We start from the raw sequence: 26,852 nt of genomic DNA on the forward strand, positions 1-26,852 counted from the left end.
TGGGGAGTGAGACACTGGAGTGGGGTTGAGGCCTGGTGGGAAGTGTTCCTGTAGACTGAGTAGAGTTCATTTGAGGATCCCTGTGAAGCACAAAATGGGGTGGGGCACTGCAAAGCCACCCCAATCACAAGTGGGGGATCAGGACATAGTATGCACCCACCGTGCTCTACGGATGATTTTTAACTGCTAGTTTCATTATATGGCTTTCCTTCGCTTATCCCAAACTAATACTTTTTTCTCCTCTCACCTGTGTAAACCAATTACATAGTGTAATCAAAAGCTGTCTGCATTTCATGCCTGTTTAAAGTAGGCAATTTTTAAACCTAAAAGGTTTAACAAGCCCAGGCAAGTATTTTATGGTTGCTTCCTCGTGATGGCTCTGAAGAATAGCACACTTCTAATAGCCAGTAATAGGGAAATACATCTTAACTGCTTTAAAGTCTTCTTTTGTTTCATTGGTTTCTCTGAGCCATGAGGCACAATAATGTAAGTGGTAAATTTTTCACACTGAAATAGTAGTAGAGGATAATAGTGCAGGACCTTCTCCACCTATTGCATACCTACACAGTGTCAAGACAGGCACTGAATAAACTGGACTGTAGATGCACTGTAATCAGCCCTCTGAGGCTGTAAAATATTTTTACATTATATTAATCTTTTTAGGCTGTACTGGCAATACTGGCTCTATAGGAAACTTGGGGATGCTGTACATAATGCTTGGATTGTTACCCTACACAAACAGTAATGTGCCGTGTGTACTCGCAAAGGATGTGTGAATATTTTAGATATTAAAAATTCTAAGTTAACTGAAATATGTACATCTGAATTTTAAATTTTAAACTTCCTTACTGCCACCAGTGACTCAGATGAACACTTACCCTAAGGCCTGGTCTATACTGCGAGTTTAGGTCGAATTTAGCAGCGTTCAATCTAATTAACCCTGCACCCATCCACACAAGGAAACCATTTACATCGACATAAAGGGCTCTTAAAATTGAGCTCTGTACTCCTCCCCGACAAGAGGAGTAGCGCTGAAATCGACATTGCCAGTTCAAATTAGGGTTAGTGTGAAAGCAATTCGACGGAATTGGTCTCCAGGAGCTATCCCACAGTGCACCATTGTGACTGCTCTGGACAGCAATCTGAACTCAGAGTCACTGGCCAGGTAGACAGGAAAAGCCCTGTGAACTTTTGAATTTCATTTCCTGTTTGCCCAGCATGGAGAGCTGATCAGCACAGGTGACCATGCAGTCCAAGAATCGAAAAAGAGCTCCAGCATAGACCATTCGGGAGGTACTGGATCTGATAGCTGTATGGGGAAATGATTCCGTGCTAGCAGAACTACATTCCAAAAGATGAATGCCAAAACACTTGAAAAAATCTCCAAGAGCATGATGGAGAGAGAGAGACCACAATAGGAACTCACTACAGTGCCGTGTGAAAGTTAAGGAGCTCAGACAAGTGTACCAGAAAATCRAAGAAGCAAACGGACGCTCCAGGGCAGAGCCACAGACATGCCGCTTCTATGCTGAGCTGCATGCAATTCTAGGGAGGGCCAACASCACTACTCCACCCCTGACCGTGGATTCCGAGGAGGAGGTACACTCAGCCATGCCTGAGGATTTTGCAGGCTGGGAAGATGAGGAAGAGGAGGAGGACAACGAGCTTGCGGAGAGCACACAGCACACCATTCTCCCCAACAGCCAGGATCTTTTTCTCAGCCTGACTCAAGTAGTGTCCCAACCCTCCCAAGGCGGTATCCCAGACCATGAAGCCATGGAACGGACCTCTGGTGAGTGTACCTTTTGTAAATATAAAACATCGTTTAAAAGCAAGCGTTTTTTAATGATTGATTTGCCCTGAGGACTTGAGGTGCATTCATGGCCAGTACAGCTACTGAAAAAGTCTGTTAACGTGTCTGAGGATTGAGCGGAAATCCTCCGTGATAGGACACTTTACCATGCCATGCTAGTAACAAGTAATCTGATATCATTGCATGACAAAGCCTGGCAGCGTGTGGTCCCATTGTTTGCTGGCAGTCAAGCAGCATCTTCATCTCTCTGTGTTATCCTCAGGAGACTGATATCATTCATGGTAACATGATTGAAATACGGGAATTTAATTAAGGAGACATTCAGAGGTGGCCGTTCCTACTGGGCTGTTTGCCTGTGGCTGAAAAGAAATCCTCCCCACAGTTAGCCAAGCGGTGGCAGGGGAGGGGGGCCACTGGCACTGAGCTGTTCGCATTTGGCTAGCAGGGATCTTCTCTGATACCAGCCACGTGGTGGGGAGGAGAGGTAAAGTGATCATCCCAGAGACTTGAATGGGGGTGGGGGGACTAGTTTGGTTTCTGCTGCTGCACGTTAACATGAAAATGGCAGCACTCAATGGGCTTTGCTTGGTATGGGAAAAGAGGGCACTGCTTTTATGAAGGTTGCAGAAGCCGGGAGCCTATAGTCACATGCAGGCCGAATTTTGTTGCCTGGCCCTGCATCTATACACCAAAGCCACAGACACTCAATATTAAGATGCAAAATGCGACCTTGTACTGAAATCACGTATGCTATGTAATGTGAATAGTGTTGTCACCATGAAAGAGTATACCCATTGTTTTGTAAAATGTATATTTTTAAATACTTCTCTCCCTTTTTCCCCTCCTGCAGCTGCAAATTTTTCAAGCCTCCTTCCTCTGTCCCAAAGGCTATCTCAGATAAGGCGATGAAAAAAAGCACGCACGATGAAATGTTCTATGAGATCATGGAGTCAACCTGCAATGAAAGAGCTCATCTGAATGAGTGGAAGGACATAGTATCACAGTGCAGGAAAGCAGCCAATGAACGTGAGGACAGGACGGATGAACGTGAGGACAGGAGGGAGAATCGAGATGAGAGGTGGTGGCAGGAAGATCAGAGGAGGCAGGATGCTACTGCAGGATCAAACGGACATGTTCCAGTGTCTGGTGGAGCTTCAGGAACGGCAGCTGGATCACAGAGTGCCACTGCAGCCCCTGTTTAATCGCCATCCCCCCTCCCCAAGTTCCATAGCCTCCTCCCTAGATGCCCAAGAACGCAGGGAGGGAGGCTCCATGCACCCTGCCACTCCACCTGGGTGGACAGCACAAGCAACACAAGGCTGTCATTCAACAAGTTCTGAGGTGGCCTTTTCCTCCCGTCCTGCCACACCCCACCCGGGCTACCTTGTCAGTTCTCTCCCTATTTTTATAATCAATTAATAAAGAATACATGGTTTTTAAACAATAGTGACTTTATTTCCTTTGCAAGCAAGCTGTGATCGAAGTGGGGAGGGTGAGTGGCTTACAGGGAATGAGTCAATCGAGGGGGCAGGTTTTCATCAAGGAGAAACAAACAGAACTCTCACACCGTAGCCTGGCCAGTCATGAAACTGGTTTTCAAGGCTTCTCTGATGCACACTGCTTCCTGGTGTGCTCTTCTAATCGCCCTGGTGTCTGGCTGCGCATAATCGGCGGCCAGGCAATTTGCCTCAGCCTCCCACCCCGCCATAAACGTCTCCCCCTTACTCTCTCAGAGATTGTGGAGCACACAGCAAGCAGCAATAACAATGGGAATATTGGTTTGGCTGAGGTCTAAGCGAGTCAGTAAAGTGCTCCAGCGACCCTTTAAACATCCAAATGTACATTTTACCACCATTCTGCACTTGCTCAGCCTATAGTTGAACAGCTCCTGTCCAGGTTGCCTGCGTACGGCTTCATGAGCCATGGCATTAAAGGGTAGGCTGGGTCCCCAAGGATAACTATAGGCATGTCAACATCCAACAGTTATTTTCTGATCTGGGAAGTAAATCCCTTGCTGCAGCCATTTAAACAGAGTAGTGTTCCTGAAGATGCGAGCGTCATGAACCCTTCCCGGCCATCCCACATTGATGTTGCTGAAACGTCCCTTGTGATCCACCAGTGCTTGAAGCATCATTAAAAAGTACCCCTTGCAGTTTATGTACTGGCTCCCCTGGTGCTCCAGTGCCAAGATAGGGCTATGGGTTCCATCTATTGCCCCACCACAGTTAGGGAATCCCATTGCAGCAAAGCCATCCACTATGGCCTGCACATTTCCCAGAGTCACTACCTTTGGTAGCAGCAGCTTAGTGATTGCTTTGGTTACTTGCATCACAGCAGCCCCCACAGTAGATTTTCCCACTCCAAATTGATTCCCGACTGACCGGTAACTGTCTGGCATTGCAAGCTTCCACAGGGCTATCGCCACTCACTTCTCAACTGTGAGGGCTGCTCTCATCTCGGTATTCTGGTGTTTCAGGGCAAGGGAAAGCAAGTCACAAAGTTCCATGAAAGTGCCCTTACGCATGCGAAAGTTTTGCAGCCACTGGGAATCATCCCACACCTGCAACACTGTGTGGTCCCACCAGTCTGTGCTTGTTTTCAGGGCCCAGAATCGGTGTTCCACGGCATGAACCTGCCCCATTAACACCATGATCTCCAAAGCGCCGGGGCCTGCGGTTTGAGAGAATTCTGTGTACATGTCCTCATCGCTCTTGTCGCTGCCGCCTAGCCTGGTTTTTGCAGGTTCTGGTTCAGCATAAACTGCACAATAATGCATGAGGTGTTTACAATGTTCATGACTGCTGCGTTGAGCTGAGCAGGCTCCATGCTTCCCGTGGTATGGCATCTGCACTGAAAAAAGGCACAAAATGATTGTCTGCGTTGCTCTGACGGAGGGAGGGGTGACTGACAACATGGCTTACAGGGAATTAAAATCCACAAAGGCAGAGGCTTTGCATCAAGGAGAAATAAAAACAACTGTCACAAAGAATGGCCCCCTCAAGGATTGAACTCAAAAGCCTGGGTTTAGCAGGCTGTTGATTTCATGGAGGGATGGGAGGGGCAAATGAATATAAAACAAATCTGGTCTATTTCTTGTTTTGATCCACTCGATCTATCTTTTACATCGTAGGCTGACAGCAGACAGTGCAGTATGACTGCTAGCCATCGTCATCTCCTGGGGGCTTAGCAGAAGATGGGAAATGACGTGACTGAGTCACTCCCATCTCTGTATGATGACGATGCATTAGGCCTGAAAGTCATCATCTGCTGCCAAAAGGCAATGAGCTGCTGCTGTGTAGCAATGCAGTCCCACGTCTGCCAGCACCCAGGAGACTTACGGTGACAGTCAGCTATGCAGGCTCCATGCTTGCCATGGTATGGCGTCTGCACAGGTAACCCAGGAAAAAAGGCACAAAACGGTTGTCTGCCATTGCTTTCACGGAGGGAGGGAGGGAGGGAGGGAGAGGGAGAGGGGGGTCCTGATGACATATACCCAGAACCACCTGCGGCAATGTTTTTTGCCTCATCGGGCATTGGGATCTCAACCCAGAATTCCAATGGGCAGGGGAGACTGCGAAAACTATGGGATAGCTACCCCCAGTGCAACACTCCAGAAGTCGACACTAGCCTTGATACTATGGACGCACACCGCCAAATTAATATGCTTAGTGTGGCTGCATGCACTCGACTTTATACAATCTGTTGCCAAAAATTGAATTCTGTAAAACTGGAGTAATCCTGTAGTGTAGACATACCCTAAGTCACTCCTGGCTAAGCCTAGAATACTACAAAATATCAGAATTTAGCTAGAGTGACAATTCTCCTTTACATAAAGGGAAAATTAGACACACAAGGTAGGTGAACTCAAAAGCTTCTTTCTCACCAATAGAAGTTAGGAGATCCAATGGGCCAATAAGAGATAATACCTCATCCACTTCCTCTCTAATATCCTGGGACCAACATGGCTGCAACAACACTGCATGCATAAAGGAAAAATCTCATGTATGCAATTTCCATTGATCTAGTAACTTCTGATGGAATCACAAGTGTGTTCTTTTTGAGTGAATTCAGCAATAGGGGGACATCATGTCCTTGTAGTTGAACTTTTTTGCAAAGTAGCGTTATATACATGTTTTTATAAGGATTTGAGAGTATAAAAACAAAATTAAGTTAATATAATCCATAACCATTATGTTAAAAATATTGTCTTAGGTTCATAGGCGTACCTCCAGAATTCTTTTAGCCCTCCTATGTTTTGTAAATTGATGAATTTTAACATCAGAAGAAGTTTAGTGATCAAAAACATAGAATTCCCTTCAGTTTAATATGGAAAGAAGGGAATAGTCTTGTGATTTAAAGCATGGTACAGGGAATCAGAAGACCCAGTTTTCTATTCCTTGCTTCTCCACAGACTTGCTGTGAGATCTTTGGAGAATTTTTTAGTCTCTCTTTCTACCTCTGTTTCTCCATCTGTAAAATCCCCACCTACCTGTAAGACTTAGACTTGACCTATTTATTTCTATAAAGCACTTAGCCTTAGATGGAACATGCTGTAGAAGTTCAAATTAATAATTACTATTTTTAATTATTGACATCACGTCAAGGTTATCTTTTGCTCTTTTTTAACACATGGTTTTGTCTTCTGCTGTTACAGTGACTAGATTCCCTCGGCCTGTCTCACCTCTTCAGGATGTGGCTACTATCATTGGAAGCCGTGAACAGCTAGCAGTGCTGCTGCAGCTTTATGATTACCAACTGGAACTTGAGGGTACCACAGGCTGGGAGACTTTGCTATGGGTTGTCAATCAACTGTGAGTGTACCTATTTTTCCTGCACTCCTAATACAAAACTTTCATGCCTTCTAAACAGTTATTGGTAAAAAATTCAGGTTCTTTTCATTATCTTAATATTTAACTGACATTTTTGTTTACTTTGCATACCTAAAAACTCTAGAAATCCATTCTTTGATTCGTTCTGGAAAAAATATAGCCTTTAATGTGTTCATAAATAGTATTTGTACCAAAAAGTTGATTTCCTCTTTGTGCTGATCTAGAAATACATCATTATGTAAGGGAGTGAGGCTTCTTGCATTTTAAGACACTTGCAGAATATGGTATTCCACAGTAAAAAGGGTATTTTGAAACTCAAATGCCAAATGCTCCTGGGAGATAATATACTACTATCCCAAACAAAGGGAATTCTAGCAGGGATTGTCTCAACTGTTAATGTTATTGTATTGCTGGGATTAAAATTGGCAATGATCAAGAAGATCAGTGATATACAAAGTGCAGTCAGTTTGTAGGGTGAAGTGAAATCACAGAGAAGGAAATGTGCAGAGTAACTTTTAATATGCTGCTACTTCTTCTTTTAGGTTACCACAGCTTATAGAAATAGTTGGCAAAATCAATGTTGCCTCAACTGCCTGCGTCCATGAATTCTCCAGGTTTTTCTGGCGGCTTTGCAGGACATTTGGGAAAATTTTCACAAACACTAAGGTAATAGAATTCTTCTGCATCTAGCTTAGATGAATTAAATATAGAAATAATTAATAATGCAGCATCATATTTACATCATGTGCATACATGAGATATGAGTTAAAAGTATTCTGTCACTGTTTCCAAAATTTTTGTTTCTCTGCTCTTTACCTCTTTTATAAATAAACTGAAACTTGTTACAGATTTGCTTAAATTGGGTACCCATCTATTCTGTAGGTAAAACCGCAATTCCAAGAAATCTTAAGACTGTCTGAGGAAAACATCGGTGAGTAGCACATTCATTTTTATTACCATGAATAAAAATCAACCTCAGCATGAACTGAGGAAAAATTGTAAATTACTTGTCTCTGGAATCGGTCTGTAAAAGTGATTAACATTAATAAAAAAAAAAAGTCTGTAAGCAGAAGTTACTTTGAAAGTAAAATTCATTTTAAATTGACATGGCTGCCTTAATTATGTTTTTAAAATGAAAATAAATATTTGTATAATACTGTCTATTTCAACTGAAAGGCCAAAGGAAACTGATTGCTCAATGCGTTTGAAAATCAGGTCACTTCCTTAGGTGACTAAATAAGGATTTAAGGATAATTTTATGCATCCATTTTTTAATATCTTAGCGTGAGTCTGCAGCCAGAACTGTCTAATGTATTTTGACCTGTTTGAGCACTCTTGTGCACCTTAAAATAAATTGTTAATGCTGCTGCTGAGCTACATGCCAAACCTTCCCACAGTTACTACCACCAGTTCAGCTGCACCATGCTTGATAACATTGAGTTACCTAGTGTAGATGGATCATGGACTCTAGCAGCTGTTTTCAACACCATTTTGATTAGATGTGCCTTATTTAATTGGTCCATTGCTGAAAATGCCTGCTGGACCAAAGAGCCATCTACGCTAACGCTGAGCTGACATGAGCAAGGGGAAGAATTTTCAATAAATTCCCTAGTGTAGTAATTGTTTACAGAAGCAACTGTATTTCTCCAGTATGTTTCTTCTGTCAAGCCTAGAATGTTGCTTAAACATAGATCTCAAATGTAGTCCTCTTTGTATGCTGTCAAAATGCTGAACATGTAAACTTAATGAATCACTCTTAAAGGTGAACATGCCTTAAAGGTGAATATTGCCCAAAAGTAATTAATTGCAAGATAAGGAATTCTGTTTTAAATTTTTCTGACACATTATATCAATGACTTTTAGATTCCACAGCAGGGAATGGGGTACTAACAAAAGCCACAGTACCCATCTATGCAACAGGTGTCCTTACATGCTATATTCAGGTAAGAGTGATTTTTTTTTTAATTTAGTATTAAAATGTAGAACTCACTCTACAGCCCTTTGAATAAATTACTGTATGTAAATAAAACTTCAGACTGTAAAAAAGGATGGACTGATTATCATGATAAATATCTTAGAGGATTTCTGATATGAACAGCAAAAGCCCGGTAATTCGTAGTAGCATCTGAATAAAGGTTGATTAATTATTGGGTAACTGTGGTATTTTTGTTTGGTGTTGGTAAATAAAGAAGAAATTTTGATTTCTTATAGCTTTTTTTCAGCTACTTTATCATGTATAAAAGAATTGAAAAGGTTTTTTCAAAATAAGGAGGATTTTTTTCTTTTAACCTTGGAAATTTGGGTTTTTTCTATCTTTGAAAACTTTAGGGTGACTGTGGCCATGTCTCCACAGGGAAAATTTGCCCAAAATAAATTCCAGTCTATGTTATAGCAGTTTCAGATGAAAGGATGTTAGCATTGATTGAGAGCGCTAGCATACACAAGACTCCCAAACAGACTTTGTATACAGTCCTTCAGTCAATTTTGAAATCCGGTTCAGTCAAAACAGTTGTAAAAACAGGCCCAGTTGAGGGAGGTTTTTTTCCACATGCAAGGTCCCACCAGTACAAATATTAAGTCAGCTAAACCAGTGGCTAAAGCTGTAGATAGGGGGATTTTACATTTTCGTAGTGTAGAAGTAGCTTGGATGTCTCGGTTTATGACCAATATCGTGGGAGGAAGTAACATTTGAATGAGATGATGTGACTTTTTTTTTCTTCAGATAAACTAGAATTCTTCTAGGTATTTTGTTGACCTCTATTTAACTAAAATATCTGAGCAGAAAGATCTCTTGTTAAGGATTACATCCCTTCATTCTAAGGGCTATGAACTGCTCTAATACGTATATGGGTCATCCATAAAATGTACTCTAGCAAAACTGCGAGGACCATATTTGATGCTCTTAAGGTTAAAATCAGGTACAGAAGTTCTTCAGAGAAAGAACCCTTCCAGACTTTATACATAATAAGGAAACCAAAGAGGGCACATTTTCTTATCCTATACAAATCACCTTTAAAGACCACAGTAGGGGTTTTTCTAAGTTTTACACAAATTGGCAACTCAGTGAATGAGATCTGTTCCAGCAGCATCCTTGATTTATCATGACTTGTGCATTTTTTTCCATTATTGTGGGACTATTTTCTATTTATTGATTATTGGATGACTTGGTGTAACAGAGCGTGACCGGGGCTCAAACCTCCTTCAGGGAGGGGAGGGGAGCTGCGCCGGCTTACCACGCTCTGACCTTCCGGTTGGGCTGAGCAAACCAGGCCACAGTATACAATTGAGCCCAGGCCCTTGGGCAGGGCGGGGCAACACACAGTCTGAGCTCAGGCCCCTCAGCAGGGGCTCAGCAGGTAAGGCAACCACAGTAAATGGTCTCCTTAGGCAAAGGGAGGGGGGAGTCTGCCACCCGTGAAGGGGTGGTAGGGGGAACGCAGGCCCTCCCACTCCACTGCGTTCCAGCCCGGGGCCCTAGCAGCGGTCAACGCCGCTGATGGTCAGTGGGGGATCCTGACCGAAACACACTGACATTGGCTCAGGCGAGTAGGCAGCCAGACGGGAGTCGGCTGCCCCCGGGCCACTTCCAACCTCCCCCTCACTGGGTACCTGCCCTTCACCGGCGTCGTCCGGGGGGTCCCAAACCATGGGTTCCTCAGCAGGCTCGGCGGCGGGAGGTTCGGTCCAGTCCTCATGGTACCGGGGTTCGGGCTGTCCGGTCCAGTCCTCCCCAGGCCGAGCATCAGAGGGCTCCTCCGGCTGCTCTGGGTACTGGCCCCAGGGAAGGTCAGGCCAGTACCCCTCCGGATACCAGGCGCAGGGTAAGCCGGGCCCAGCAGGAGCTCGGGTCTCAGCGTCTGCCTTCTCTGGCAGCCTCCTCCTAACTGAGGGCTGGGGCCGGGCTTTTATACTTCCTGTCCCACCCCTTGACTTCCTGGGGGTGGGGACAGGCAGAGGAGGCCTTGAACTTCTGGTCCCGCCCCTTGACTTCCGGGGGGCGGAGATAGGCGGCCGGGCCTCCGCCCGGGGCTGCAGGTTTCCTGGCCTATTCCCTTCAGGAGCGTGGGGGAGGGGGGCCCCCTCGCTATACATGGTCTCTCATTTTTCACTGAGTTCTCCCATTTTAAGAAAAAATAGTTAATTCCAAATGTAAAATCTTTACAGCGTATGACAATGTCCTTTACAGTGTTAAGATGAATAAAGTGACTCTTGGACATCAGAACATGGGATCACAAGGCAAAAGTACATTTATTAGGAGGATGCTTAACTTTAATGTTATGTAGCACCATCTTTAATCTAAACAGGTTTACTGTCTATCAAGTTTAAATGCAAAAATGTCAGCAAACTGATTTAAATTAGCAGATTTTTATTATCCAAGTACTTCAGAGAATTATTTAGTTGGTTTAGTATGGTTTGTTGCTGCTGGTAAAACTTTGGGCAGTTCCAAATATTTAAGGAAGCCATGGTCTTCAGAAATCTTATATAGGTAGAGCTAGTAACACCATCTGTTGTTAAAGTTGCCCAACATTTCTCATTATAAGACTCTGTTTTCAGTTGCTTATAACTGCCAACTTTTAACTATTTGGGCTTATTTCTCATTTTGAATATCTGCCTCAGACTTTTTTCTTTTAAATTTCACTCAAAACAATTCAGACATTTCCAAGAATGAAAGTAGGGAAAAAGACGTTGTTTTGCCCATGTTTAAAAAAAAATAAAAAAATCTGGTGATATTTTATTTGAAAAGCTCTAGCACCCCTGGCTTTGAAGCAAGGACTTGAAATTTGGCAGCGTGGTAGCCTTCGTTAAGGATGTGCCTTTTGCCCTTCCTGAAAAAATTTAGCGGGTATAATCCTTTGAAACATCTCAGTTTGCACATGCTTAGTAGAAGCTTCTTTGCTTTTAGTGATGGTAGGCAATTCTTTTAAACCAAACTCTTCACAGATGGCCACTAATTTTGTTTCTCAATTTCTGGATGGCTGTTTTGAGACTGGGGGAAGGGCTCTGATTTGCAGAAGCACTGAGCATTGGCTGCTGCTACTAAAGTCAGTGGAACCTCTACTTTGAATATATGAGGTAAATGCCAAGTATGCTGAAAAATCAGGTCCTAGGTGTTTCAATTGGGCACCAAAATTAGTGGCACCTTTTGACTTTAATCTCTATTCATCAGCTCCCCACAAGGGTATTGGGAAGACATATTTATGAAGCGCTCAGGTACTACAGGGATGAGCACCATAGAAAAGTCCATGAGCAAATTAATAATTCTGTCTTCAGAGCAAGGTTTAAATAATGTACAGTACGTAAGGCTTGGGGCCATACATAACCTAGTGAGAAGAAAATGAAATATTGAATAGCGTCTCATTAACTGATCAGCATTCATTCTGTGCACTGCATAAGACCAGGTTCCTGTGGCAAAAATATAGTCTCTGACACACTATACCAGAATGCATATGGGGACCAAATTAAGCAAGCTTAATTCTGGTTTTTCCACTTTTCAGAGCTTGGTTTTTCAACCTTACTAATGGGTATGGGTGTGTGTATGTGTGTAAGTGTAATAATGAAATTGTACACTGAGTGGTACAGGTTTATTGCCAGACAGTCAGACATCCCTGATATGTAGTTAGAGCACTTACAACTGCTTACCCCAGAGCATATTTATTTTGCTTTTTTAATGAAAAGACAATTTAAGAATACCTCAAGTCTTAGTAGAAACTGTTTTAAATTAAAAATGAATCTGTGGTCTGCAAAATTAGTAAAACTTTGTACATGGAAGATGTGAAACATTTTAGATTTTATTGAACAGCTTTAAGATTGACTCCTCCTCTAATTTTTTTTAAGAAGTGGTGTAAAGAAAGCCATTTAACATTTTGACATGCCTCTCTAGTTCCCCACTTCCCAGTTAAAAAAAAGGTTAACATTTTGCATTCCTCATTTTACATCTTAATTTAGAATTTATTCCATTGGAAATATATAGTCGTGTATTACATAACCAAAAACAACAAGTCTCTTCAGTCTTCGTTCAGCCTGGAATTCTCAAAGACACTTCATAAAATTAAAAGTTAATGTTACCTTGGTTAGGAGTATGGGTTGCTATAATTAGTATCCACCAAGCAATTTAAAAGAAATGTAGGGCAAATGCAATTGACAAATATGCCAGATGATGAAATGCAAACCATCCAGTCAGAGAGTAGAGCAATGGCAACTGTCCAAGCCCTAGAAAGAGGGCACTCTTAATGCACCCTTAATCTGCTTATTGTTTATCTGAACTCTCCAAACCTCTTATATTCTACCCATTGCTATTTAAGGCATGCTTTTGTCATGTCCTTAATATGCTAAATGGTCCATAATAGTACTGATCAATCCTGGAACAACATACAAGTGTGTATGCATGCACTAGCACACATTCTGAAAGAAAAACATGAATTACATATACTTTTAAAGGGATAAGCGTACATGGACAATAAGAAATATTTCAGAAACTATGAAAAACACCTTGATAGTATTCTTTAAACTGTTTAATTGTGTTTATTTTGTTAAAATGTCATTGGTTTTATCTTAGATATGAATATTAGGTTGTATAATTAAATTTTTGAAGGTTAGACATGTCAGTTAAAATTATTTTCCTTTATCCATTCTGTGATGCCTTTGCCTTTAAACTTACTTAAATCTTTAAGTCATAGCATAACTTATAAAACTAAAATGAATGTTGCATACTTTCTTTTAGGAAGAAGACCGCAAACTGTTAATTGGATTCTTAGAAGATGTAATGACTATGCTTTCACTATCACATGCTCCTCTTGATAGTCTGAAGGCTTCTTTTGTGGAACTGGGGTAAAGTACATAAGATGGAATTAATTTTAAATGGTTTAATATTTACAAAAATTTTCATAATGTACTTTCAGTTATAAGTATAATTGCAACAAAAGGTCAGATGAATTACATATATAAATCAGCTTTACTTGATTAAGTTAAAAAGTGGTAAATCCAGTATCCACTGTATGATTAAGCCAGAATGCATTCTATATTTGAACATTGCAATAAATGTTTTGTTTGTGCCTTGTGTAGCTTGAAAGCTTGTCTGCCTCACAGATGGACGTTGGTCCAATAAGATATTACCTAGCCCACTTTCTCTCTCATACATTTTTTGTCAATGTAAATCATTCAGAACAAAAAGTGACTTTCCTGTCATCTATTTTCAAAGGATCAATTGCATGATCCAACCCATTTTCCCACCACCATCAGTAAAGCTGATTTTTAAAAAAGACTTGCACAAATGAATGTTTTTGAAGTTTAAGTGTTTAAAAGTGCACATTTCTACATGCCATTGAGGACTGCCTTTGTAGTTTGTAATCATACCAACTCTACACACAGTGTTAGCTTGACTTTTGTTTTCTTTTAGTGCAAACCCAGCATACCATGAACTGCTGTTAACTGTACTGTGGTATGGAGTTGTTCATACTTCAGCTCTTGTTCGATGCACAGCTGCTAGAATGTTTGAGGTAAGTGAGTATCAAAACTCTGTTACATGGAGCCTGAAATTGCAGTGTATTTAAAATATATATTCATCTCAGTATCTGAATGTATGTATTGTGTTCTGCATATAAAAATCTCTGAATAGGTTGTGTACTGTGTGATGGAGCAGCAAGTTATTGTGTTGGACAGTTTTGGTTCTGCATCTGTTGCATATTCAAGTTAATTAAACAACATTGGTGCTTTATCAACTGCTCGCAAGACATTTTTATAGTAATTTGTGTGTTCATCTTTGTTCTGCTGCTGACTTAAATATTACATTTGATCTTTGCATGCTGAAAAATGTTGATTGGATATGAGAAATCATTTCAGTACTGAACTGTGTTCAAACCAGTTTTATATACCTTGTTAAATTAGGAAATGTGCTTGCATAAGTCTGTATGTAAGCTTTGCATGCACATCTTGAACTTTTTTGATCCATTTTTCTTTTTGCACCTCAAACACACTTATTTCATTGCTGGCATAATTCACAGGTTAACTGTATTCATATCCTTATTCCTATACTCTAATGCAGGGGTCGGCAACCTTTCAGAAGTGGTGTGCCGAGTCTTCATTTATTCACTCTAATTTAAGGTTTCGCGTAGCGGTAATACATTTTAATATTTTTTAGAAGGTCTCTCTCTACAAGTCTATATATTATGTAACTAAACTATTGTTGTGTTGTAAAATAAACAAGGTTTTCAAAATGTTTTAGAAGCTTCATTTAAAATTAAATTAAAATGTTGATCTTACGCCACCGTCCTGCTCAGCCCGCTGCTGGTCTGGGGTTCTGTACACCTAGGCTGACAGTGGGCTGAGTGGGGCGCAGCAGGACCCCAGACCAGCAGTGGCTGAGTGGCTCAGCCCCCCCCCCCCCCCCCCCCCCCCCCCCCTCTGCTCCTCAGGGTTCCATCTGCTGGCTCCTACCAGCCGGATCCTGGCTGCTGGACCCACTCAGCCTGCTGCCGGTCGGGATCCCAGCCCTGCCTACATACAGTGGTTACTTACCTGTCTTCCTGGTTCTGGGCCATGGTCATCCTCTCTCTTGCACTGAACTGAGGGTGGGAGTGGATGAGCCCAGGACTAGGGTGCAGGTCTGGCAGAGCGAAAAATGGGGAGGGGTCTCAAGGGTTTGGGGCAGGAGGTTTGGGTGTGGGGGCATACCTGGCAGCTCCCATTGGGTTGGGGGTGCAGGTGGAATTGTGAGTGGCGGGTGCACGGAAGCTCCCGTTTGGTGCTCGAGTGGGGGTGTGCAGGGTGCATGGATATGGGGGTGCGGTGTCAGGGTAGGGGGCTGGGGTGTGGGGGTGCCAGAGGTCCCCCCCCCTCTCCTTCCCCGGGGCTGGGGTCATGGGTGGGGGTGAAGGAGTCAACAGAGGGCTGGTCTGTACAGGGCTCAGGGCAGGGCCTTGGGGGGGTGCAGGGCTCGGCAGAGACTGGGTATGTGCATGGGGGGGCAGGTCAAGGCTCAGGGCAGAGACTGGGGGTGTGTGGTGGGGGGTGGTCAGGTTCTCAGGCAGAGGCTGCCCCCCAGAACCCCACCCCTCCCGCCCCACTTCCTATGTTCCCCACTCCCCCTTCCTGGGAACCCCAGCCTCTATCTAGCCTCGCCTGTCCCTTGTCCCTGATTGCTGTCCCTAGGACCCTACTCTCACCTGTCCCCTGACTGCCCCAACTCTAACCCACACCCCCGCACCGACAGAACCCCTGACTCTCATGTTCCCATCCAAACTGATCCCCGCCCCGACAGGACCCCCTCGAACTCTCGACCCATACAACCCCACCCCACTCCCTGCTTGCCCAACCCGGCTCTCCACACCCTGCTTCCTGACAAAGCCTCCCCAGAAATCCCACTTGCATCCAAACCTCCGCCAGCTTCTTGTCTCCTGACCACAGCCCTCCAGAGACCTCCCCCCACCCTGACTGCCCCCAACGCTCCTCCCTGTCCCGCTGACTTGCCTTGACCCCTTCCACCAGCCCACCCTAACAGACCCCAGGACTGCCATGCCCCATCCAGCCCCCCCTGCTCCCTGACTGCCCCCTCCAGAGACTCCGCCCCCCCCTCGGGATCCCACCCACCCATCCAACCCACCCTGCTGCCTGTCCCTTGACCACGCCCACCCCTTACCCAACCCCCAGCCCCGGACCCCTTACCATGAGACTCCCCGCTCATCCAGGGTCCTGCCTCCACACGCACACACAGCCCAGCCCCGGCCCGCCCCTCAGAGTGCTGTGTGCATGGCAGCAGGGCTCCGGATAAGCAGGGAGCATCTCCCTCCCTACAGACACAAACGCTGCCCCCGCGCGGCAGCAGGGCTCCAGGGGAATGCAAAGGAGGGGCCGGTGGCTTGCTGCGCTCGGACGGACGCTGTGGCTGGGGAGTGTGGACTCTGCAGCTTGCCGCGTCAGCAGGATTTTTAATGGCATGCAGAGTCCCAGCAGGCAGTCGCGTGCCATTAAAAAACGGCTCGCTTGCCATATGTTGCCGACCTCTGCTCTAATGCTTCAGAATTGTATTGCAAGCCAATTTCTGTCATTGCCTGCTATTGAGAGAAGAAAATACGCATCGTCAATAGTATTCATAATACATTGCTTTATAGTTTTATATTTGTCGCATGAAGATATAGAGTAACTCTTGTGAGCTCTCCACATCTGTTTTCCTACTGTGCAAATTTATAGATTCTATAGAACCTCTAAGTTTTCCTGAATTTGTTTACTATCTCCTTAGCCATCAAATCTAAAAATATCAGAAGTAGAGAAATACAATAGGATGTCCCAATATATCTTTTCTCGGTTGCTGAAAGTACAAGGACTTTTGTGCTTTGTACACCTGAAAAGTGTATTTATCTCTCTTATAATCGCACTCATTCCTTATGCATGAGACTCTGGTACTTTACTTTGTGTCACTGCAGTATATGTGGCTCTCCACATGAATGCAGGGATCTTCACACTTCGATCCAGGTGCAGAATCAGAGCCTAAATCTACTCTGAGTAGCAAAGAATTTAATTAAATCATAGGCAAGTTTTAATATAAATAGCTCATCTCCAGCCAATATAATGCTTTTATTAATACTTTTCCCTCGCTAACCCCTTTTAGTAAAAGGCAAGTAGTATATGAAATATTTTTCTTTGGGGTCATATTTTGTCCTCAATTATACCCCTGCAATCTCTGCTGTTTCATTTGGTGTAAATGTATTGTACTGAGTGGGGTGGCATCTACAGCACCTAGACCAGTGGGCTCACAACTGTGGTAGGGACCCACCCTCTATGTGCTGTTGTAATAAAGATGTTTTAGAACTCAACTTCTAAGCCAGCAAATAGGCCTAAAGGTGAAGCAGCAAGCAGCGTGGTTCTGGCACTGGATTGGGGGCCAAAAGACCTGCCTATGCAACCTTAATTAAGTCACTTGATCAGTTTGTGCCTCAGTTTTCCCCTCTGTAAAATGGTGATACAGATGCCCACCATTAAAGCACTTTCAAATAGTCTCAAATGTTATAAGATCATTCTGCTTGTCTTACCTTTTGGAATATTGGAATCTCACTTCTCTTTGCTTACTGGAGGCCCTTGGCAACATCTTTGAAAGACCTCAGTCGTGATGGCTGTGGCCTGAACTGTAATGTTTCTTCCCATCCCCAAGTGAGGGGCAAAATACGTGACTTTTGAACAGTCTATTTTGTCTGACAGTAAAACAAATTATAGTAAGGGGGAAAACTTTCTCCTGAATTGCCGGGCATATACTGTTGCAGACATTTTCCTTAAATATAAAAAAAAAAATCTGTTTTTTAAATTAATCACCATTTCCTAAGTGTCAATAGCATGTAAGTAGACCAGAGGTCAGCAACCTACGGCACACAAGCCGATTTTTGATGGCATGCAGCGGCAGGCTGTGCAGCTCAGCCCACCGCTGCTCTGGGGTTCCGGCTGCTGTCTCGTTGCCAACCAGGGTCCCAGCCGCTGGCCCCACTCAGCGCCCACTGCTGGCCTGAGGACCCCTAGGGAACCTCAGGCTGGCAGCAGGCTGAGCAGGCCGGCAGCTGAGACCCCGGCTGGCAGAAGCTGGCGGCCGGAATCCCAGAGTGACGACGGGCTGATCAGGGGTCTGGGGTCCCGGCCACTGGCTCCGCTCAGCCCACTCAGCCCAGACCGGCAGCAGGCTGAGCAGGGCCTGGGATCCTTGTCTGGGCTTCCAGCCACCAGTCCCACTCAGCCAACTGTGAGTCTGGGGTCCAGCTGCTGGCCCCCCTAAGCCCGCTACCAGCCTGGGGTGCTGCTCACCCAGGCCAGCAGGAGGCTGAGCGGGGCTGGCAGCTGGGACCCCAACTGGCAAGAGGCCGGCAGCCAGAACCCCAGACTGGAAGCGGACTGAGCCACTCAGTCCCCTGCCGGCCCCGCTTAGCCCGCCACCGGCCCGCTCAGCCCACTGATGGCTGAGTGAATGGAACCCCAGACCGGCAGCGGGCTGAGTGGGGCTGGTGACTGGAACCCCAGACAGGGATCCCAGGCAAGGGTCACACTAAATTGATAAGATCTGCATTTTAATTTTATTTTAAATGAAGCTTCTTAAATATTTTTAAAACCTTATTTACTTTAAATACAACAATAGTTTATATAATATAGACAGAGAGAGAGACCTACAAACATTAAAATATATTACTGGCATGCAGAACCTTAAATTAGAGTGAACTTGGCACACCACTTCTGAAAGGTTGCCGACCCCTGAAGTAGACCTTGCATTCTCACATAAACATATTGGGTGAGATCTTCATCCTTGCTCTGATATGTTTACTCTACGTAGGAGGGCTGGAGTGAGGTAAATGGATCCTCAAAGCCCTGATTTTGGCCATTGAAAGATTCCCTTGGCACAGGCACTGCGGAAAACAGTAAGGTGCCTTCTGAGGACCCCGTCTCAAGCCCTGGTTTGCCAGAACGAGAGCAGGTTTACAGGGGCCAGACCACTGCATACAGCACTGCTGAGGTTCTGAGCAGTGCTGTGTTCCATGGGGCAGCCCTGGAAGGTTGCAATAAGTTGGACAGGCCTCTAGGACTGTCCAAATTACATCGAGTGCCCCAACAGCAGTTGAGGATTGGGAGAGTACGAAGGTGACCTAAAGCCACCTTAGCATCCACCCCACTCTCCTTGGACTGAGAGTTCTGTGTTGCATCTCTGTAGGCTTAGTATGTGTAGACAGCTACGATAAGTAGGTCTATAAAGGAATTAAAATGCGGAGTAAAAATCAAAATATTATGTTAGTCTCACTGTGTAAATTTATGTGCTGAATATTACCTGGCTTCCCCTTTTCTGCTTTTCTGTGCTTTTAATTGTTAACATTTTTTCAGTACTTTCCAGTTTTGAGTGTTAACCCAAATTGGACTTGTGCTGGTTTGAACACTATTCATGCAGAGTTGGGTTATGAGCTTTGTTGGTCTGTATGATAGGTTCTAGTTCAGGAACAGTTATAATTCAAATATAAATTGTAAAAGAGAGCCTCTTTTACCTTCAGGTCAAAAATATATTTTATTATATTTTAATGGAAGCATTGCTCAAATTGTGGTGGAACTGAGATCATGTTTATCCCTTCACTAATGTCAGTCCCAAGCTTTCTTTTTGTAATTAGTATATTGCCTCAAGACCATTTAAAAAAAAATAAAAGGCTGCAGTGGGTAAAGAAAATTCAGGTTTTATATTAGCTCACAAAATATAGGAATTAAAAGTAAAAAATTAACATTGTGTGTTCATTAAATGGGAAAATGGTCATCTAATCACTGAACGAAAGTAGGCTAATCTTAATTCAACAAACAGTGACCATTTTTAAAGAGCTGTACTTAAGATGAGCATTTCAGTGACTTTTTCAGTTGACCTCATAGTAAATAATCAGGGAAGTAATTATGTAGTTGGAAACCTTATTTTTTTTTTGTGCTTTGGGGAATTTTTTTTAGTATTGAAAATCAAATCAAATTTTAGATTAAAGAAACAGTGTTCATACCAAACGGAGAATAACTAGTGCCGAAAGTTGTGGGATTTAGCCTAGTTAGTTTTCCTCTGTGGCTGTAATGTATACAAATTATCCTGAATTCCTTTTGGACTCAAAGCCCTCCACCTCCACCCCTAGTGTTTAATAGATCTGTAAAATGCTCAAAAATATAGGAACCAGGCCTCATTTTATTATTACTGTACATCCTTGGAAAGACAATTTTCTCCCACTATTTCATCATTGACTTCGGAGTTTAACCAAGTGGGATTCTGAAAAGTAGTCATATCTGTCCAGAGAAATATTTTTAACGGGGATTAATTCATAATTTTGAAAACGGGGAGAATTTGGGGAGATTATAGCAGTTGAGAGGTGGGTGTGGATTGTGGGCATAGTGAACCAATATTGCAATGACCTAGTCTGTTCCCTGCATCATCATCCTATAAAAGTTGAACAAAAAAACACTGCTAGTTCAGATTGCCTTCCGGGTTTCTCACTGTGATCCACTTTCTCCACTGTGCTACTGTATATATTGGTGGAGCCCAGTGTACTGGGAGCATAATTCCAAGTAGTAACTTATAGGTACTCTTCTAGTTGGGTTAAAAATAAAACTCATTAGAAAAGATGGAATGTCTCCTTAAAAAATTATAACTTTCAAAATAAAGTTTAGGTGTCTAATGTTTCTGGAAGCTTTAGTTTTTAATGCTTTTGAGTTTTAATTAAAATGGGCTCAAACTGTTCCTTGGCACCCAAGTACTGAGATAAACACCAAAATGCAGAAATGGCTTCCCCAGTGATTGATTGAGGATCAGAAAACAGACTGTATTTAACAGTGCTTCGTATGCTATAAATTGTTTAACTTGCCCTATACCTACATCGCCCTTCTTTGTCCTCTGGTGCCACTATTTGGTAAAAGCAAGAAATTTAATTTGCTATTTTGATAGAAGTTGAAATAATTACTATATCATTGAAATATGCAGTGTAGTTGTAGCCATGTTAATCCCAGGATATTAGAGAAACAAAGTTGGCGATGCAATATCTTTGATTGGACCAACTGCAGAAGTTGGTCCAATCAAAGATACTAACTTACCCACCTGGTATCTCTAATATCATTGAAATTTTCGGAAGATGAGTCAAAGTTCACTGAAGAGGTACAGTTTAGCACTGTGCATTTTATATGCTATGAAGTAGCTAGGGTGGATTAGGGTTTTGTGTGGGCCCTACTACACCCCTGCCCCCCACCCTCCCCAACCGCCGCCGCCTCCCACCCGTTCCCCTCACCGGTGCTCCTGCTGGCGAAATGGGGTCGGGACATGGGGGCTAGCCCCACTCTGCCCACCCGCTGCGCTAGCTAGGAGGCAGGGCGGGGCAAGCTCCTGCAAACCCCCGTGGGAGTATCGGGCAGAACATGACCAAGCCCCCGCACCCTGACCCCACTCCTCGGCTGGAGCACCAGGCAGGCAGAGCATGGCCAAGGTCCCACGCACTGACCCCATTCCCCGCCTGGAGTACCGGGCAGAGTGGCGTAAGCCCCAGTGCCCTGACCCAGCTCCTGGGCTGGAGCGCTGGGCAGGCAGAGTGGATTGGGGTGGGAGGTCGCCTGTTTTTCCAGGAGCCCTCAGTTGGCCAGGGACCCAGGCATGGGCCCTGATGACCCAGTGGCTAATCTGCCACTGGAAGTGGCACCTAAAATAAAATTGTGAATTTTCTTAGGTGGAGCACAAGATAGAAGAAAATCAACAATACTTCCACCTTTTAAATAATGCAAATAAAACACCCATTTGAGTAATCATGGAAGAAAGTTTGGGATTTGTCATTTATGAAACACTTTTACAGAGGCAGCTGTTTGCCACTTGGCAAAATTAAACCCCATTGAGCAAGCAGCATAGTTATTTCTGAAAAAGGACCTTTTAAATTGAAAGGAGTTCCAGATATTTGTGGGCATAGGAAAAAGTATTCATACACATCAGTTTCAGATTTGGGATTTATTGCAATAATTAAATATATAGTTTTCATATTGAGAAGTATTTGAAAATCTGATAGTTAACTAATTATTAGATTTTTACTTGCCTAGACCAACAAGGATGATTTTAGGATGTTTGGGATTTTTCACATGCGCTTCTTGATGGCTCTAATAACTAAAGTGTTCCTAAAATATTATGAGGAAAACCTAGTGGCATCTGGGAAAGTGCTTGTTATGCTAAGTTTAAAAAGTGTACAGTTTTTAATAGTAGTGGACCTACAGCTGCAGTTTAGTGTTTGAAAATTGCATGCATTCAGTCTGGCAAAGCAGTTCATTTTGCACCTGCCAGTCATATATTAGCAATGAAATATAATCCCATTGACTTGGAACTGCATTCAGTTATGCTTGAATTGCCAAACTCAAATTTGCATCACTTTGATATTTAAAATGATTTGCAGTCTAACAAGTAAATTACAGGTTAGACTGTTTATTTTCTTTAGTGGTCATCTGCATTTCAAAATAGCAAAAAATCTGGAAAATATATAAACCAAGACACTTTGTTTGAACAGCCTCCATCAGGTTTGAACTGACTGCCAGGCCGGTTGAGCTTTCTTCATGCCCTCTGCATATATAAAGCACTAGTGTAGCTGTATTTGCTTAGCTTCTAATTTTGGTTTGCTTTTTGTGTTTTTCTTTCTCTCTCTTGGTTGTGCCACTCTTCTTCCCATGATACTGTGCTCGCTCTTTCCGTGCATCACCTGTGATACCCCCCTACTCTGACCACTCAGCTGTTGGTGAAGGGGGTACATGAAACTCTGGTAGCTCAGAGAGTTGTTCCTGCTCTCATTACTCTCTCCAGTGATCCTGAAATGTAAGTTTACTGATTGCCTTATACATTAAGCATCCCTCTTAATATTTGTCAAGAAATAACCATCAGTTTTCTTTAATATTCCAGTGACAAAAGCTTTCTAATTGAAAAAAGCATGTTGCTTTTAAAATGAGTCCCTTTCAGTTGCAGGTAAAAAACTAGATTGACTGCAGTATCTAAAAGTAAAAATTATTTTGGCAATAACTAGAAGATAGTAAAATTACAGAAAACTAATTTTAAATTGAAAATTGTTACACATGTACATTAATTCCCTTAAATAAATAAATGTTCAAACATTAATGTTTAATATATTTGCAGTCAACACGTGCAGATTTCAGTTATCAGTCTTATTGCAGTGAATCAGATGTGGTGAATATTCCTTATAGTGCTACCACAGTTAGCTTAGGGAAAATACATAAACAAGACTCAAAATATTGAAATACCAAATCTGTTAAATCTACCACATAATCTCTGATACGTAATTGTAGAAGTATAGTGCCTGTGTACACATTTCAAGGGCCAGCATACTGATGTGATATTTCTTCCAAGATGTGGAGGGATGCTTTTGCTAATCTCACTAACAGGTTGTTACCAGTAAGTGCCAGAGCATGAACAAAGAGCTTTGACCATTTTAATGTCTTGTGTGAGTGACTAAACCAACAAAGGCCCGTGAGTCTGCCTGCCCATCCTCAGTCACAGCTAACCCAGTTCTCCTTCCAGTTTACCAAACCATTTTTTATTGCATGTTGACTGGTTTACAGCTGACTCTTCGAGGCATGAGTGAAGCCTTAGTTGACAAGCGGGTTGCTCCGGCCCTTGTTACCTTGTCCAGTGATCCTGAATTGTGAGTTTCAGACTGAGACCTTGAGTTAATTAAGTCTTCTGAGCATTTTTCCTCATCTGCTTATTTTTTTTCTTTTGTCACTGCTAGAAACTAATGTATCTTAAAGTACTAACTTTGAATTTTCATTACTTTTAACTCTATTCCTTCTTAAGGTTAAACACTGCTTAAAGATGTTTTTCTCTTCTTATAGCTCTGTAAGGATAGCCACAATTCCGGCTTTTGGTACCATCATGGAAACAGTTACTCAGAGAGAGGTAGGAATACTGCATATTGTAAACAAACTGAACTATTAAGCATTGGTCAAGCTATTGCTCAATCATGTAGCAGACGGTTGAGTTTGAGAAGTATAGTAACTTACTGCCAAACTGTGAGCAAGAGATACTACTTATAAATTGTTTCTCTCACAGCAATGTTTAAGAAAATCTCCAAATTTCTATCTTTTGCAAAACGATAGCTTTACTATTAGAAGAAATTCTTATTTCAGTCACAAAACTCTGTCTTATAAAAGTATAGAAGCAGAAGCAAGCTAATTCTTCTGTGTTAGGCTTCAGGATTTTCTACAGTGATGCTCTTTGTGAAGACATTTCTCATTATAGCACAGAAATCCCAAATATGAGCCTGATGGGAGTTAACTGTGAAGTTGGGAATCAATAATAGTTTTATTCTGAGTTTTAGAACATTCTAAAAAAGAACTTTAGAATAATAGTACATGGGGATATTGGATATTTTGGTGGATTGATAAGAAGTCATTATGGTGTTTTCCTGAGTGAACTCCCTTCAGTTGTAGTCAAAGTATAAATATTACATTTATTTACCCTGGGTTTACAAGACCAAGCATGACTTAGAACATAAAAGTGGATTTAACAGAAAAGAAAATAGGTGACAAATTAGCTAACAGATGTTGGTAATCCAGCACTAAAGTCATGCACAAAAAATAAGTGGTTTTTATTTAACTTTAAAATGCTAATTAGAATCCTTTAAGCAGCCAACAATTAAATCTATTTGAGCAATACTTTAATTGCTCGTATAGTTTTTTTGGTGTTAAATTGATAAATTAAAAAATGTTGGTTAATATGATTAACAGTTTTATAGTTTTACAAAAGTTAGGAATATCTACCAGCAGGAGGATGTGGTGTTCATTTTCCTTAGTGTGTGTACAATAAGAGGTATAAAAAACACACACAACTTTCTGCAGAGCTTGCATTCTTCCTGTAATTTCAACATGTTCTTAAATCCTAAAATAATGTGTTTTGAGGAAATGTGAGTAAGAAGTCAGTGATGACTCACAAGTACAGTTTTTGGAAGAGGGATAAGTAGCAACTTAGTTGCTTGGAATTCATGTTATATATTTCATTTAGCTAAAAAGGCCTTGGTTAACTATTTGAAATAAGTATATTAATTGTTTCCATTATAAATCTCTCTCTGTAACATATGTCATCCAGAAGCCTACCATAGAAGACCTCTGACCAGGAGAATGTTGCTTGAATTTTTATATGAATGCTTTTAAATTCTATTCAGTCCTTTCAAGTTTGAGTGCAGAAAAATTTGCTAGTTTGTACATATTTATCTGTTTTAATAATGTAAAATGTTTTTTAATTTTTTTCCGGTCTTTTGTCCATTTGCTTTCTTTATTTCATTAATTATTTGTAAAGTAGTTACTTCTGGTTCTCCCCACAACCCTTCCCTCCATTTCTCACCACTCTAATTCTGATATTAAAAACATTGATAGGGCATTTAATACTTCAATTCTAACTAAATAAAAGAATTAAAATAATTGGGGATGAGGAAATATAATAATGGAGCCTTTGGGCAAATCTATATATAAGTAGGATATTGTGATAGTATCCTAAAAGGAAGGACACAGAAAAGGAGTTAAAATATCCTGTAATAGAGAAGAATTCTAGATTAACAAACAAAAAAAATCAATATTTTAAACAATTATCTAAATAGATAGGAAACAGAAATATACTGTAAGTGACTGAAGTTTTCTGACACCTAAACTTTTTTTTGTTAACTTACTTTTTTTGTGAATATTTAGCTACTGGAAAGAGTAAAAATGCAGTTGGCGTCTTTCCTGGAAGATCCTCAGTATCAAGACCAACATTCTTTACACACAGAAATCATAAAAACGTTTGGAAGAGTCGGACCTAATGCTGAGCCCAGATTCAGAGATGAATGTAAGTTGCAACTTAAGTAAATGTTCCTTACCTAAAAATAGCAATTGAAAACAAAATATGAAATACACTTCATAAGTTGGTTACTGTTTGTTAATAGAGTAACACTGATAGAGAGCATTAGCAGAATGCGAACAATAATACCGAATCAATTCATGTTGAGAAATGTTTTCTATAAATTTACAACTCTTCATATTCCACAGATATTAAAAACACTGCTCACATTATATATACTTGTGTTTTTTTTAATTCAGGAGCCAATAGTTTGCTGTTTTATTTGAAATACGTTTGCAACATAGTAATTGAAACCCCACTAGCAGTCCCACTAGAAGCCACCATTTTACCAGCCGTTACCGTACATTGGTTGCTGAGATACTTCAGATATTTGTTTCTATATCAGATACCTCTTTTAACAACTGTTGACAAATACTTTTTCAAGAGGCTATAGTACGTTGTATTTTTCTCCTTAACAACTGAATGGTGCCATTACTATTGCATAAAAGGAGGGTAGGAATTGCTTATCATTTTATCATAAAAGCTGCCAGAAAAAAGAGAAACTTCTTTGCAAGTTAGTGTATATCGGGGGGGGGGGGCGCAGTTTGTGAAAGTCAATGTAAAACAATAATTTGACTCAAATATTTACTCTTCCAGTTGTTATTCCGCACTTACACAAGTTAGCCTTGGTCAACAACCAGCAGTCTGTGGAGTCAAAGAGACTGGACATTGCAACCCATCTGTTTGAAGCCTATAGTGCCCTTTCCTGTTGTTGTATCCTTGTGTGTTTATAGTTTTAACTGTTTTCATCCTTTTGTTTTTTTAATATTTGGGAATTATAAAATAGCTTGCTCCCTTGGAATAGTAGTAATAGTATGTGAGGTTTCTCAAT

General features: G+C 42.0%; 1 protein-coding gene across 6 annotated transcripts in view; it reads left to right on the forward strand.

The window, feature by feature from the left end:
- The window catches only part of RELCH (RAB11 binding and LisH domain, coiled-coil and HEAT repeat containing), a 112,497-nt gene that overhangs the window by 64,950 nt on the left and 20,695 nt on the right, over positions 1-26,852 (forward strand). For 4 of the 6 annotated variants that reach the window (XM_032788247.2, XM_032788250.2, XM_032788249.2 and 1 more), the window contains 10 exons: positions 6,468-6,624; positions 7,185-7,308; positions 7,525-7,573; positions 8,506-8,585; positions 13,364-13,470; positions 14,039-14,138; positions 22,869-22,951; positions 23,983-24,046; positions 25,831-25,969; positions 26,618-26,734. In XM_032788247.2, coding sequence (XP_032644138.1) covers positions 6,468-6,624; positions 7,185-7,308; positions 7,525-7,573; positions 8,506-8,585; positions 13,364-13,470; positions 14,039-14,138; positions 22,869-22,951; positions 23,983-24,046; positions 25,831-25,969; positions 26,618-26,734 — 1,020 coding nt within the window. Of the gene's footprint in view, positions 1-6,467; positions 6,625-7,184; positions 7,309-7,524; positions 7,574-8,505; positions 8,586-13,363; positions 13,471-14,038; positions 14,139-22,868; positions 22,952-23,709; positions 23,793-23,982; positions 24,047-25,830; positions 25,970-26,617; positions 26,735-26,852 lie in introns of those variants that run through there. The other 2 variants (XM_032788248.2, XM_032788252.2) reach the window with 2 other exon arrangements.

The sequence above is a fragment of the Chelonoidis abingdonii genome, chromosome 2 (assembly GCF_003597395.2).
Source record: "Chelonoidis abingdonii isolate Lonesome George chromosome 2, CheloAbing_2.0, whole genome shotgun sequence".
Classification (NCBI taxonomy): Eukaryota; Metazoa; Chordata; order Testudines; family Testudinidae; genus Chelonoidis; species Chelonoidis abingdonii.